General features: G+C 42.5%; 2 protein-coding genes across 4 annotated transcripts in view; both read right to left on the bottom strand.

Annotated features, from left to right (window-relative positions):
• The window catches only part of ezrb (ezrin b), a 44,432-nt gene extending 42,595 nt beyond the window's left edge, over positions 1-1,837 (bottom strand). Inside the window, exons 1-2 of one of the 2 annotated variants that reach the window (XM_045211376.1) lie at positions 1,693-1,837; positions 485-594 (exon numbers count right to left, since the gene is read on the bottom strand). In XM_045211376.1, the coding sequence (XP_045067311.1) occupies positions 485-496 (12 nt within the window). In that variant the 5' untranslated portion in view covers positions 497-594; positions 1,693-1,837. The remainder of the gene's footprint in view (positions 1-484; positions 595-1,692) is intronic. The other variant, XM_041865764.2, reaches the window with a different exon arrangement.
• Positions 1,838-3,521: 1,684 nt separating this feature from the next.
• Positions 3,522-10,254, bottom strand: rsph3 (radial spoke head 3). Of its 2 annotated transcripts, none has more exons than XR_005997290.2 (9): positions 10,008-10,254; positions 9,507-9,594; positions 9,258-9,399; positions 8,986-9,131; positions 8,375-8,578; positions 7,660-7,822; positions 7,230-7,316; positions 6,694-6,816; positions 3,522-3,897 (listed from the first exon to the last, which is right to left on the bottom strand). XR_005997290.2 is itself a non-coding variant. In XM_041865779.2 (9 exons), the coding sequence occupies exons 1-8, from the start codon at positions 10,118-10,120 to the stop codon at positions 6,764-6,766; spliced, it is 996 nt and encodes a 331-aa protein (XP_041721713.1). In that variant the 5' UTR covers positions 10,121-10,254; the 3' UTR covers positions 3,523-3,897; positions 6,734-6,763. The 2 variants fall into 2 exon arrangements, 1 of the variants encoding a protein (XP_041721713.1); XM_041865779.2 differs by having other exon boundaries at positions 3,523-3,897; positions 6,734-6,816.
• Positions 10,255-14,774: the final 4,520 nt, after the last annotated feature.

The raw sequence follows: 14,774 nt of genomic DNA, 5'->3' as shown, positions 1-14,774 counted from the left end.
ATGACCAGCTGTAAACCCAGGTAGGCCACTGCTACCAAATTACATTAAGTCAAATAAAAAGGTTCTGAGAGTAAGACTAATGAAGATGACTCAACTTCATGTGAGAAAGCACATATATTCAGACAGTGTGACCACTTACAAGAGGCCAACCTCTTATTCTCATATTCAAGAGAATGTATTCCTATAAGGACGTTTGTATTTTCATCTACAAGTGAAACTACAAATTAAACCATAGAAACATAATACATCTTTGGTGTAAGGTAGTCATTACATCACAAATAGCCTATAGCCTTCAGCCTATAGTACCTCCTCTCATCATGAGCAGACATCGTGGCAATATGTCTCTTGCCTGCCTGGGCTACTTGGATCACGACTCAGGACTGCCAACATATCACTTTAGTTCCCAAGCATATGTTTAGACAACTCAGTAAAAGGCTGAATACATTAACATCTTTGAAATATATAAAACCACTGCAATACTTACAGCTTTAGGCATGTTGTGTCCTTTTCCTGGGTCCGGGCGCTGAGCTGAAAAGTTGGTTTCCAAATACTTCGGATAGCCTACTAGATGACGTCTCCACAGTCAGTGCCTTCCTGTCAGAGAGAGCGAAAGAGGATAAACGCGTTTCAGCCACTCTGGTGATACTGAGTCAGACTGGACTACCCTTCCTTCTTTAAACGCCGGTGCGAAATAGAGATTGGTTGACGCAGCCCTCGTACAGCCGTATGAATCACTTTTTATAAATAGTCTATGGAAATTCAGATTAACGAGCCTCACCCATAACAGCCACAAAAAGGAGAGTCGGGCTTTAACACAGTAGAAGTTAGGAGTCTCCACCCTTATAGGTAAACATCTTACTTACTTCAGCACCACTACTGTGGTATCTAGGTGTGATCCTTGCTCGGATAAAATTATGAGGGGACGTTCGATGTAGCCTATACTGCAGAGACATTTTCCTTCAGAATCAATTAATCTTGGCTACTACTGGGTGATGTGAAGCCGATACAAAGTATCAGGGTCAGACAGACAGACAATGTTATATTGTATCAAATATACTGTTGCGTTTAGGGTCTGCCGTCTTTTACAATGTAACAACTTGTCTATATCGTTCAACAGGGCGCGAGATCAGTTGGGATCACAAAATAGCAATGGGCTTGATTCACTTCTGAAGAAAGTACACATTAGGCCAACACTGTTTAGGCTATTTCAAAAGTAACAAAACCTACTAGGTTCCACGACGTGTGTAGAAATAGACAGACCTACAAAGGAAACCAGTTGAGTCCACCTATCAACCTAAATCTGCAGTTTACCTAAAACAGATAGCATAGGCTACTAGGCTAATCAGTGAATTTGGCATAGCCTCTTCTTTGTTGTCAAGTCATAATATTATTATCCAATATAATTATTTGACCGACTCGAATAGGCTTTAATTTTTCATTTTGGAGCAAACATTCGAATAAAATAGCCGTTGCATCATGGATAACCTTCAATTTCTAGCATTTTAACAAGCCACAACCCACTACAATAATCCCAGACACCTGTTGTTATATTTTCCTTCCTTTGTGGGAAGCGGCGGCAGAAGTGCTGCAACAAGTGCGGAAACAAATTAGTGAGCATCTCTATTCTGCTCAACAGTCTCACGTTCACATAAATGTTCGATACACTATTCATTAATAGGTAGAATGGCTTACCAGAGCAGGTGTGATTTGAGATGGTTCTACCGCAGGGCAGCCTCGGACACTCCTCCTCCTCTCCAGAACTAACAGTGCGGCAATATGGCTGACCCTCCTCTCACTTCAGCGCTCCGACTATTGCCGCCTGCTTGCATGAGTTCCTGTTTGTCACCGGTGCCAGGGAGAGGGGCCGTCATTCGTACAACAGCGACTCCCATCAATGACACGTAGCTTATACTGAAAACTGTTGAACTCAAGCAAGCTTGTAGAAAAGTGCATAAAATAAGGGCAAAATCCCCCAACTGATCTACTGTAGGGTTAAAACGGTATGTTTATTATGGGGACATATTATTTTAAATGAGTACCCTAATTTGTGATAAGTAATTCAAAGTAATTTGAGGTTAAAATATATGGCATAACTTTATCATAGCAAAATGTTGACTATTGAAGGATCAGTGATTCAACGTAGCACCCAATTCTGTGGTCAATCACTCTTTATGGGCACATTGCTTCTGGTACCCTGACAACCCTTTATTGGGCACCTATGTCATTTATCACCGTTGAAACCACTCAGTAGGCCTACATTTATAGGCTACTGCGCCACCATTTCACACTGAATCTGAATCTCACTACATCATCCAGGCCAGAATAGAATAGAATATGACTTTGGTTACTGTCAAAGCAAGTTTTCTTAATAATATATGCTGCTCATTGTTGACTAGGTCTATCAAACAATTATACAGTTATGGATATAGCCTGTTATATTTGGCTATTATAAGACAGGCACTATACAGCAGATTTATTTCACAAATGCTATGGCTTCACTCCATGACCTTGAGGATAAAACAGGATGGAATAGTATCGTCATTGTACAGAAGGGAAGACCTTGAGATAACCAAGAGGCCACATCATAAGAGTGTTAAAATGAGTGCATTATGTGAGCCATAAGCTTATTATCAGAGTAGCTTTAACATGATTCATTGGGTTTAGGGTTTTGGCGTATATATGTTGGAATTTTGGTGTACAAAAAAATTTAATAAAGCAAAATTAATGTACATTAAAATGTCCTTGATAAAGACACCCCATAATCTTTATTTTACGCATTGCTGTTGCTATACAAGATAGACTAACTAACCCACAGAAGGCCTATAGGCTATTATGGGAAGTGGTAATTTAATAGCACACTAAATCATTCTAACAAAAGAACTATGGTGTCATAAACAAACAAAAGAAAGATATTAGATGCACGTGTATATTTGTTTGACTACCATACTTTTGTTTCTATTTGTATAGTTGAGGAATAGCGCGCGCGTCAGAAGCACACGCCCTGTAAACTCAACCTAGGAAGCGCTGTGAAAGGGTTGGGGAGGTTTCATAACTGGAAACGGACCAATAGTTGAGCAGGATTAAAATAGAATGGTATATATCAGAGATAACGCTGAAGTGCGTGTACTAAAATGCGCGCTGTAGGTTAGAGCGCACCACATGCAGTCTGTTGGACCGAAACGGCCACTTGTAAAGAGGAAATTGTTTACAATCTATTAATAAACAACAAGGATAGTGTACTGAAACACAGATGTACTGTACTTTCCTGCATTTGACTTATTGGTTTTGAAAATGATACTTTTTTTAGCATAATGGTATGACCTCAAGAGCTAAGGTTTGGTTTGGTAATCATTTTCAAGTCGCCAATATTTTTGTTTTAGCAGATTACTTTCAAGTAAAGGCGCTAGTACAAATACTATAGGATTTTTGTTGAGGGATGTGACTTTTTGTAAACAGAAACAGGAATTTAGTGATTGAACACCAGTATAATTTCAAGAGACATACAAACAGAATTTTGGGAAAATGACTATACCCCTGGGGAAAATAAGACAAGCAACCAATTGCAGATCATGGGCTACTGAAACATGAGCCTACAACACATCAAAAGTCAGTCAACTCTGTCTACAACAGTAAGGGTAAGGACAGGAAACTAATAGGCTGTAAAAGCACTGTCCATGAAACCAGAGACTAACGCGATTTGTGGAAAATGCTTAGAGTTTAATCTATGGTCCAGAAAAATCTTTATTGAAGACAGTTGTTTGAGATTTTTCATCTTGAAATCATAAATATAAACGTTGAGGATATTTTTTCAATAAGCATTTCATGTACTGTGTTGCACAGATATGTAGAGATTTTCCTTTCACCATTCAGCTCAACTGTTCATTTGAAATGCATTCCCTGTAAAGAAAACAGACAAAAAAAAAAAAAAAATATGGTTTATGTTAACTTTCAGGACACAGTAGCAGCAGCAGAGATTCACTTTGTAATGGATTTTATTACAGTGGCTTGCGAAAGTATTCACACCCCTTGGCATTTTTCCTATTTTGTTGCCTTACAACCTGGAATTCAAATGGATTTTTGGGGGGGTTTGTATCATTTGATTTACACAACATGCCTACCACTTTGAAGATGCAAAATATTTTTTCTTTGAAACAAACAAGAAATAAGACAAAAAAACAGAAAACTTGAGGGTGCATAACTATTCACCCCCCCAAAGTCAATACTTTGTAGAGCCACCTTTTGCAGCAATTACAGCTGCAAGTCTCTTGGGGTATGTCTCTATAAGCTTGGCACATCTAGCCACTGGGATTTTTGCCCATTCTTCAAGGAAAAACTGCTCCAGCTCCTTCAAGTTGGATGGGTTCCGCTGGTGTACAGCAATCTTTAAGTCATACCACAGATTCTCAATTGGATTGAGGTCTGGGCTTTGGCTAGGCCATTCCAAGACATTTAAATGTTTCCCCTTAAACCACTCAAGTGTTGCTTTAGCAGGATGCTTAGGGTCATTGTCCTGCTGGAAGGTGAACCTCTGTCCCAGTCTCAAATCTCTGGAAGACAAACAGGTTTCCCTCAAGAATTTCCCTGTATTTAGCGCCATCCATCATTCCTTCAATTCTGACCAGTTTCCCAGTCCCTGCCAATGAAAAACATCCCCACATCATGCTGCTGCCACCACCATGCTTCACTGTGGGGATGGTGTTCTCGGGGTGATGAAAGGTGTTGGGTTTGCGCCAGACATAGCGTTTTTCTTGATGGCCAAAAAGCTCAATTTTAGCCTCATCTGACCAGAGTACCTTTTCCCATATGTTTGGGGAGTCTCCCACATGGCTTTTGGCGAACACCAAACGTGTTTGCTTATTTTTCTTTTAAGCAATGGCTTTTTTCTGGCCACTCTTCCGTAAAGCCCAGCTCTGTGGAGTGTACAGCTTAAAGTGGTCCTATGGACAGATACTCCAATCTCCGCTGTGTTGCTTTGCAGCTCCTTCAGGGTTATCTTTGGTCTTTCTGTTACCTCTCTGATTAATGCCCTCCTTGCCTGGTCCTTGAGTTTTGGTGGGCGGCCCTCTCTTGGCCTGGTTTGTTGTGGTGCCATATTATTTCCATTTTTTAATAATGGATTTAATGGTGCTCCGTGGGATGTTCAAAGTTTCGGATATTTTTTTATAACCCAACCCTGATCTGTACTTCTCCACAACTTTGTCCCTGACCTGTTTGGAGAGCTCCTAGGTCTTCATGGTGCTGCTTGCTTGGTGGCGCCCCTTGCTTAGTGGTGTTGCAGACTCTGGGGCCTTTCAGAACAGGTGTATATATACTGAGATCATGTGACAGATCATGTGACACTTAAATAAAGTGTGCAATTCAACTAATTATGTGACTTCTGAAGGTAATTGGTTGCACCAGATCTTATTTAGGGGCTTCATAGCAAAGGGGGTGAATACATATGCACGCACCACTTTTCCGTTATTTATGTTTTAGAATTTCTTTAAAAAAGTTATTTTTTTCATTTCACTTCACCAATTTGGACTATTTTGTGTATGTCCATTACATGAAATCCAAATAAAAATCAATTTAAATTACAGGTTGTAATGCAACAAAATAGGAAAAACACCAAGGGGGATGAATACTTTTGCAAGGCACTGTATCTACAGTACATATGATTAAAGGTGCTGTGCTGCCTGGCATAGATTAAACATTTTTAAATAATCCATTGGTGTTCGTTCAGAATATCAACCAATTATGTGATTGGATTCTGTTTGGAGAAAGACCAGACAGATATGAGTGATGAAACTGTCTGAATGGAGGTGAATGCCCAATACGTAATCTTGATGGATTTTTGCATTTAGCCAGGACCGTTGGATTAACAACAACATGCTGAAGCAAATATCGTTTTCTTTCCCCAACACTGTGGCTTTAGACAGTACAAACATATCTGGGACCAGACCAGAATGGCTATAATTGTATGGGTTATTTACTGTATATGCAATAGCAAACATGAGTCGTCAGGTGTAAACACACTGCTCTAAGCCTCTTCTATTCTTACAGATTTGTGTGGTTAAAATAATTAATATCAACCTGCTTCATCAGTCACTCTACCATCATGATTTTGATTGCAACTCTTGAGGGAGGTGCTGTTGAGTGGTGTAGGCCAGCATGAGAAACATGTAGTACCGCATCGCTCAAAGGGCCGAATCCTAACTTGAGATGAGCACATCTGACTTTTGTGTGTAACATCATGCATGATAGATTTGTATGAAAACTTGAGTTACGCAGGCATGGATTTCAAGCTACACTCTTAAAGGGTTCTTTGGCTGTCCCCATAGGACAACCCTTTTTGGTTCCGGGTAGAACCCTTTTGGGTTCCATGTAGAACCCTCTGTCGAAAGGGTTCTATCTGGAACCAAAAGGGCTCTACCTGCAACCAAAAATGGTTCTTCAAAGGGTTCTCCTATGGGGACAGCCGAAGAACCCTTTAAGAGTGTAGCTTGAAATCCATGCCTGCGTAACTCAAGTTATAATACAAATATATCATGCATGTTACACACAACAGTCAGACTGAAGTGTGCTCATCTCAAGTTAGGATTCGGTCTCTTTCATTCAAACTAACACACTCACAGCATCAATGGTTCTGGCTCCAATATCAAATAATTAACCTTAAGAAGCATACAGGCAGTGGGTTTATTCATTTGTTTATACCATCAACAACTGCTGGTTCTTTCGGATTTGCTGATGTTACCTGTATGCCCCCCCATAGTGGCACAGGCCCTCATTGGGACGAGTGGTCGTGGGGCCTCTTCTGGGTGACATCATGGATGAGCACTGAAACAAAGACGGAGAGGGTATGCTATAACTCTGTTGGTCTGCGTCAGAGTACCCTGGTGGGTTTAACCCTTGTGGGTCTAGTACCCCTTGTGGGTATAAAACAGATATAAACGTGTCTTTGAAATGGCATGTTATATGTTGCATCATGGTCTTTGTAGGATATTTGAGTTCAGAACCGCAGCACTGTAAATGCCAGGGGGGCTGGTTCTCTAAATTACAATGGCCTCTGTAGTATTAAACAATGGCCACTGGATGGAGCCAAAACCATGTTCATGACCAGTTAAATCTCAAGAGGGCCTCACAGCAAATGCACTTTTGTGGTAGGCCTATGGGAATGTGATTACTGCACAGATTTGGAGATGCAAAGTATTGATCTTTGAAAAATCTCAGAACTGCATCCATCCACTTACTGTCCAGCACTGCTCTTGCCACGTATCTCTTCTCCAAAGTGTTACCGACATGAGCCATCAGCCACGGGAGGAAGCCAGTCTCAATATCTGGACATTAGAGAAGACCAGAGCACACATGCAAAACACATTGAATGTTAAACACTGTAAATATCCATGTTGGTACTTGAACTATACATAGGGAGAATCTCAATTGCATACTCCTTGCGTCCTCTCTCGCCTCCTTCTCAAAACCCATTGTATGAGAAAGCCAGTTGTCCCTGCCCTCTGACCTTCTCCTCCAATGAGTTTTGAGAAGGAGGTGGGGAGAGAGGACGCGAGGAGTATACATTGAGATTCTCCCATGGATCTTCATGTGGACCCCAGGAAGACCAGCTGCTGCTATCGCAACAGCTAATGGGGATTCTAATAAGGGCCCTGGGGGAAGACTGACCTCTCTCCACAGGGTCGTAGAAGTAGCCGTGGTCCCTCAGCGTGGTGTAGACCGAGGGGAGCAGATCGGCCAGGTAGTGCTGGGCAAACGCCCGCGCCGCAATCTTGTCCGCAGTCTCCATCTCCTTCTTCAGCACCTCTCGCTGCTGGGTGATCCGACGCTCCTGTTTAGAGAAGAGAGATAATGAAAGTCATGGTTCACTTGTTTCCCTCCAAAGAGTCTGTCTGGAACCTCATGCTATGGTGGCCGAGCAGGTATCGAACCCAGGTCAGGGATTGACATTAAGGGTTGCCTCATTGCCTGAGGCAAGTGACCTGAGTAGTCGCGCAGTTGAGCCTGCTCTGAGGTTGCCCCATTTGCTCTGAGGTTGCCCCATTAGGCAGGCATTTTATTTTATTTGACTGATAACAGCCAAAATACTCCTGACTTGCCCAATGGACGAGTGTCTTTCAGACCTTAATGTCAATCCCTGCAGGCTGATTAATTGCCTAGGCTTTCACTCGGGAAGCTAATGTTCAGGTCTCAGGCAAGGTTACTCATCACACGAGCAGACCACCATCAGCACCCTAACAAACCACCTCTGTTACACTATTGATTGAGAGTAATGGACATTAACTTTTTTAACTAACCTATCCCTTCATTTATCTATTGACCTGAGAATTGGTTACATGTATCCGTGTGGCAGCAGCCATGTCTGGTGGTCCTGTTCCTGTACCTTCTCCTCACGGTGGCGTCTCTCTTGCTCCTCCAACCGCTGCACCTCCACCAGCTCGGCGTTGCGGAGCTCCTCGAAGGCCCGCTGCTGCGCCCGCAGGCTGGCCAGCTCCTCCTCCTCCATGACCTCCAGCAGAGCCTGCTCCACCGTCTTCCCCACCAGCACCTCCAGCACCGGGCGCACCTCCATGTCAAAGTCAAACAGCTGCAGGGCCAGGCAGGGGACATGGGCAGGGAGGGGTTAAAGAGTGAGTTTCAACAGATGAAACTACACCTTATGGAACAATGCGGACTGTGAAGAGACACACCCACACAGGCACACGCACGCACGCACGAACATGCACACACACAAACACACACACACTGTAATATTGTTGTATTATACATTTTGTATTGTAGACATGTAGTGGTAGAGTAGTGTTGTAATAATGTGTTGTTTGGACCCCAGGAAGAGTATGGGGATCCATAATAAATACAAATACATGCCTAATGTGTTTTAAACCTGTTGCCAATCCATTTGAAGGAAGCTCCTTCACAAATGTTGAATTGTTTTCATTGAACAGCAATGAAAAAGAGGGAAAAATAAAAATATGTTCTGTCATCGTGTAATACCTCTCCCTCCTCGATCTGTGTGGCCACATCTTTACCGGACTTGGCAGGAATGAAGAGGGGGGTGGCCGGTTTGTCCAGGAAGGCATCGGTCTGGCACTCGACGCTGGTGTCCTCTATGCGATCATTCAGCTCCTCAAGATACAGCTCTGAAATAATCCAAGTAATTATTTCCAGCTCTGGAAATAATCCATCCTCTGTGATGTCCTATCAATCAAAAATGACAGTAGGCAGCTGAGATGCTGTACTGTTTTACCCATAGATTTAGGTTTTACCTGTCTGTACATCTATGTGCTTCCTTCCCTCCAGAGCCTCTGGAGTCCTGGGCCTGAACTGCTCCATGGCACGCTTCCGAGCGAAGGCTCTCCTTCTGGCCTCCTGCTGTCTCTGGACCTCAATAGGGTCATGTTGAGCTGCCTGGCCAATACATAATGATACAAGATGTAATGGAGAAAAAAATTCCAATGTGATTATCACCTTCAATATCTGACTTGGTGAGCTGGAGGGATTCATTGAATACTCACCACTGGTAGGATGTGCTGGGCATATGTGTTTCCCCTGACAACACGTCGGTCATACATGATGTTTCCATAATTACTCTGTTCATCACTTCTGCATGGCAAGGAAACAGGCGCTCACGTTTAAAAAAAAAAGTAAAATCTTGATAAAAACTAATTAGCATACACTTATCCACAACCGTGCATTACTGCAGTTACATTAATGCACCTGTTTTTGCACCTGTTTTCGATCAATCAAGACGGGATAGACTACTTATTGAAAACCTGAACAGTTGCTAACAACATTTCAGCTGCCTGACCCTGCAACACATACAGTACAACAACTGACAGGAATCGAAATGGAACTGACCCCAACTCTGCTATGCTGGCTACTTGCTAGCTACTCATTTCATTATGCATTATGCAAAAAAATCTACTTGTTTATGCTGCTGAAGTGAGCCTTTGGCTAAATTGTCAGTTACTGACAGCATATGTAGTTATCAAACCAATGATGTCTATCAAACTTACTGCTCTGCGGCGGGCTCTCTGTATTTGGTACGGTTTTGAACAGGTCTTGGGCGACTGGCGAATGTGTAAGTCCCGTTTGGAGCCTCCTTTTGAGGCTGTAAAACGGATGTCATTCTTTGACTTACTGTTAGCTATCAACTAATATCTAACTAGCAAAATTATTCTAATGAAAACAAACCGTATTATTTGATAAAAACAGAAAAACTGGTAGCTAAAGGAAAGTGAAGACGAGTGTCTAGTTGATGTTTGTCATAGCAACGGTATCCAGGAAGTGGAACTTTGCTGTTACATTACTTCCTCGGTTGCCTGCTTGTAGTTTTTTTTTTTTGGGGGGGGGGGGGCTAGCTAAGACAGGCATTTTAATTTTATGCAAGACTGACATATATTCAGCTCAAGTAATTTCATTTTAATATGAATGTCTTCACACAAGTATTCACACCCCTTGACTTTTTCCACATTTTGTTGTGTTACAGCCTGAATTTAAAATGGATTAAATTGAGATTTTGTTATGGCCAGCCTAAATAAGTTTAGGAGCAAACATTTGCTTAACAAGTCACATAATACACTGAGTGTACAAAACTTGAAGAACAACTTCCTAATATTGAGTTGCACCCCCACCCCCTCTTTTGCCCTCAGAACAGCCTAAATTCATCGGGGCATGGACTCTACAAGGTGTCGAAAGCACTCCACAGGGATGCTGGCTCATGTTGACTGCAATGCTTCCCACAGTTGTGTCAAGTTGGCTGGATGTCTTTTGGGAGGTGGATCATTCTTGATACACACGGGAAACTGTTGAGCGTGAAAAACCCAGAAACGTTACAGTTCTTGACACAAACCGGTGTGCCTGGCACCTACTACCATACCCCGTTCAAAGGCACTTAAATCTTTTGTTTTGCCCATTCACCCTCTGAATGGCACACATACACAATACATGTCTCAATTGTCTCAAGGCTTTAAAATCCTTCTTTAACCTGTCTCCACCCCTTCTTCTACAATGATTGAAGTGTATTTAACAAGTGACATCAATAACAAGTGACTTCACCTGGTCAGTCTATGTCATGGAAAGAGCAGGTGTTCTTAATATTTTGTACACTCAGTGTAAGTTGCATGGACTCACTCTGTGTGCAATAATAGTGTTTAACATGATCATCTCTGTACCCCACACATGCAATTCCAATACAACACTTCACTGATTACCACTCTCCATATTTTCAAGCATAGAGGTGGCTGCATCATGTTATGGGTAGTTATGGGTATGCTTGTAATTGTTAAGGACTCTGGAGTTTTTCAGAATAAAAAAGAAACATAATGGAGCTAAGCACAGGCAGAATCCTAGAGGAAAACCTGGTTAAGTCTGCTTTCTACCAGACACTGGGAGATTAAGTCACCTTTGAGCAGGACAATAACCTAAAACACAAGGCAAAATCTACACTGGAGTTGCTTACCAAGAAGACAGTGAATGCTCCTGAGTGGCCGAGTTACAGTTGTGACTTAAATCTGCTTGAAAATCTATGGCAAGACCTGAAAATTGTTGTCTAGTAATGATCAAGAACCAATTTGACAGAGCTTGAAGAATTTTGAAGGAGAAAAAAAAAGGTGTGGAAAGCTCTTAGAGAAAGACTCAAAGCTGTAATCCCTGCCAAAGGTGATTCTAACATGTATTGACTCAGGGGGTTGGATACTTTTCTAATCAAGATATATTAGTGTTTTATTTTTCAGAATTGTTTTACAAATGTTATACATTTTCTTCCACTTTGGCATTACAGAGTATTTTGTATATATTGTTGACAGAAAAATGACATTTAAATCAATTTTAATCCCACTTTGTAACACAACAAAATGTGGAAAAAGTCAAGGAGTGTGAATACTTTCTGATGGCACTGTATGTACAGAAGTGGTATACTGTATTGTGAATTGACACACTCTGTTCATAATACTTTTGTTTAGCATTCTAAACATTCTCACTGTGACCAGGAAGCAGTTGTGGTCTCATCGTGAACAGAGAGAACACTAGTCGATGCATGAGTGGCATGAAACCACATTTGAAATGTTCTTATTTTGCTCTGCTTATATGGAGTTAAAACATGGGCACAAAAAAAGACTTAACAACAATATATGAAACAGACTTCGGCTATCGCACTTCGACTTGCCTCAAGAAAAAAATGTGTATGCAGGAACAGCCAAAAGAAATACCTGCCGAACACCAAAATGTACAAAAACGTCAAAAAGGTTCATCATAATATATGTGCGAACTGTTTCGAATGGAAAGCATGAGACAGACCTTAATCTGTGTTTACACAGGCAGCCCAATTCTGATCTTTTTTTCCACTAATTGGTCTTTTGACAAATTTTCAGAGATGATCTGATTGGTCAAAAGACCACTTAGCGAAAAAAAAATATCTGAATTGGGCTGCCTGTGTAAACACAGCCTAAAAGTCCCCAAAAGTGAAAGAAAGGAATATATGCCACAGGAAGTAGACACAGGCTAGATCTATGTAGTGACAAAGGTGAAACCACTGTGGTAAAAGTAAACATTGCATGAGATGCTTTGCTTGGCTGCAACTATGCAAGTTTGTACAAACAGTAATGATGCAGTATTTATGGTTACACTCTGTTATCGTTTCAATTAGGCTCTCTGGTCCTCACCACTCACACACAGACATTATTGAATTGTATTTGTGAATGTGTATTTATATTATGTAGTGAACCAGGTACCTGCCTGCATTCCATTGTTCATATTCAAACCATAGTTGATGTATTTCCAACCATTTCATCCCATTCAGGCTATTCTTTATTGTGTAATTGTTGTTTAATGTATTTTTGATATATGTATGATAGCCAGTGGGACAACCACATTTTTTTATGGGGGGTGGGGGAAGAAGGATTACTTTATACTATTCCAGGTATTCCTTAAAGAGGTAGGGTTTCAAGTGTCTCCGGAAGGTGGTCAGTGACTCTACTGTCCTGGCGTCGTGGGGGAGCTTGTTCCACCATTGGGGTGCCAGAGCAGCGAAAAGCTTTGACTGGGCTGAGCGGGAACTGTGCTTCCGTAGAGGTAGGGGAGCTAGCAGGCCAGAGGTGGATGAACGTAGTGCCCTCGTTTGGGTGTAGGGTCGGATCAGAGCCTGAAGGTAAGGAGGTGCCGTTCCCCTCACAGCTCCGTAGGCAAGCACCATGGTCTTGTAGTAGATGCGAGCCTCAACTGGAAGCCAGTGGAGTGTGCGGAGGAGCGGGGTGACATGAGAGAACTTGGGAAGGTTGAACACCAGATGGGCTGCAGCATTCTGGATAAGTTGTAGGGGTTTAATGGCACAGGCAGGGAGCCCAGCCAACAGCGAGTTGCAGTAATCCAGGCGGGAGATGACAAGTGCCTGGATTAGGACCTGTGCCGCTTTCTGTGTAAGGTAGGGTTGTACTCTGCGAATGTTGTAGAGCATGAACCTGCAGGATCGGGTCACCGCTTTGATGTTAGCGGAGAACGACAGGGTGTTGTCCAGGGTCACGCCAAGGTTCTTTGCACTCTGGGAGGAGGACACAATGGAGTTGTCAACCGTGATGGCAAGATCATGGAGCGGGCAGTCCTTCCCCAGGAGGAAGAGCAGCTCCGTCTTGCCGAGGTTCAGCTTGAGGTGGTGATCCGACATCCACGCTGATATGTCTGCCAGACATGCAGAGATGCGATTCACCACCTGGTTATCAGAAGGGGGAAGGGAGAACATTAATTGTGTGTCGTCTGCGTAGCAATGATAGGAGAGACCATGTGAGGATATGACAGACCAAGTGACTTGGTGTATAGAGAGAATAGGAGAGGGCCTAGAACTGAGCCCTGGGGGACACCAGTGGTGAGAGCACGTGGTGCAGAGACAGATTCTCGCCATGCCACCTGGTAGGAGCGACCTGTCAGGTAGGACGCAATCCAAGAGTGAGCAGCGCCAGAGATGCCTAACTCGGAGAGGGTGGAGAGGAGGATCTGATGGTTCACAGTATCAAAGGCAGCGGATAGGTCTAGAAGGATAAGAGCAGAGGAGAGAGAGTAAGCTTTAGCAGTGCGGCGAGCCTCCGTGACACAGAGAAGAGCAGTCTCAGTTGAATGACCAGATAAGATTAATCTTATCAACCTGCTAATTATTAGAATCAGGTATGTTAGATTAGGGTTGGAGCAAAAACCTACAGAACGGTAGCTCTCCAGGAACAGGGTTGGGCAGTCCTGCACTAGAGGCTATGGCACAGCGAACATAATTGCTTGTTTTTTGTTGTGTATATTATTATTAGCTAAAACGTAACAGAAAGTGTTACAACACTAAGCAAATTAATTAGGCTACATCTTACCTTTGGAAATATTTTCAGTGTATTGATCTACTCCTGCCCTTTTCAGTTGTGGGGGTCATGGGGTCAACATTTACATAAAACATGATTAGTGGAAAAAACCTGCCGAACACCAAAATATACAAAAACATCAAAAAAGTTCATCATAATATATGTGCGAACTGTTTCGACTGGAAAGCATGAGACAGACCTTAGGCTGCATTTACACAGGCAGCCCAATTCTGGCAAGAGCCCAATATAGCCCATGAACACTTTAATAAAAAATCTCATAAGGGCTATTTTCAAACCATCCCTTTACGTCCTCCTTTGAATAGCTGGAGGGATGGGATCTCCCATTCATTAAAAGTATGGGATGCTTTATTGATGTTTGTTGACTTCCTCCCTCACCCTCTCTTCACCCTGTTCTCTCTCTGTGTGTACATTGTTTACTGCTGTCACCGG

This window comes from Coregonus clupeaformis, chromosome 36 (genome assembly GCF_020615455.1).
Source record: "Coregonus clupeaformis isolate EN_2021a chromosome 36, ASM2061545v1, whole genome shotgun sequence".
Taxonomy (NCBI): Eukaryota; Metazoa; Chordata; class Actinopteri; order Salmoniformes; family Salmonidae; genus Coregonus; species Coregonus clupeaformis.
This window is presented reverse-complemented; position numbering and strand designations above follow the sequence as displayed.

Coding starts and splice junctions, on each gene's coding strand:
- rsph3 (XM_041865779.2), bottom strand. CDS start 10,120: ATGACATCCGTTTTACAGCCTCAAAAGGAGGCTCCAAACGGGACTTAC. Junction 9,132..9,257: donor GCACATAGATGTACAGACAG/GTAAAACCTAAA, acceptor GGATTATTTCAG/AGCTGTATCTTGAGGAGCTG. Junction 6,817..7,229: donor GGCAAGAGCAGTGCTGGACA/GTAAGTGGATGG, acceptor TCTTTGTTTCAG/TGCTCATCCATGATGTCACC.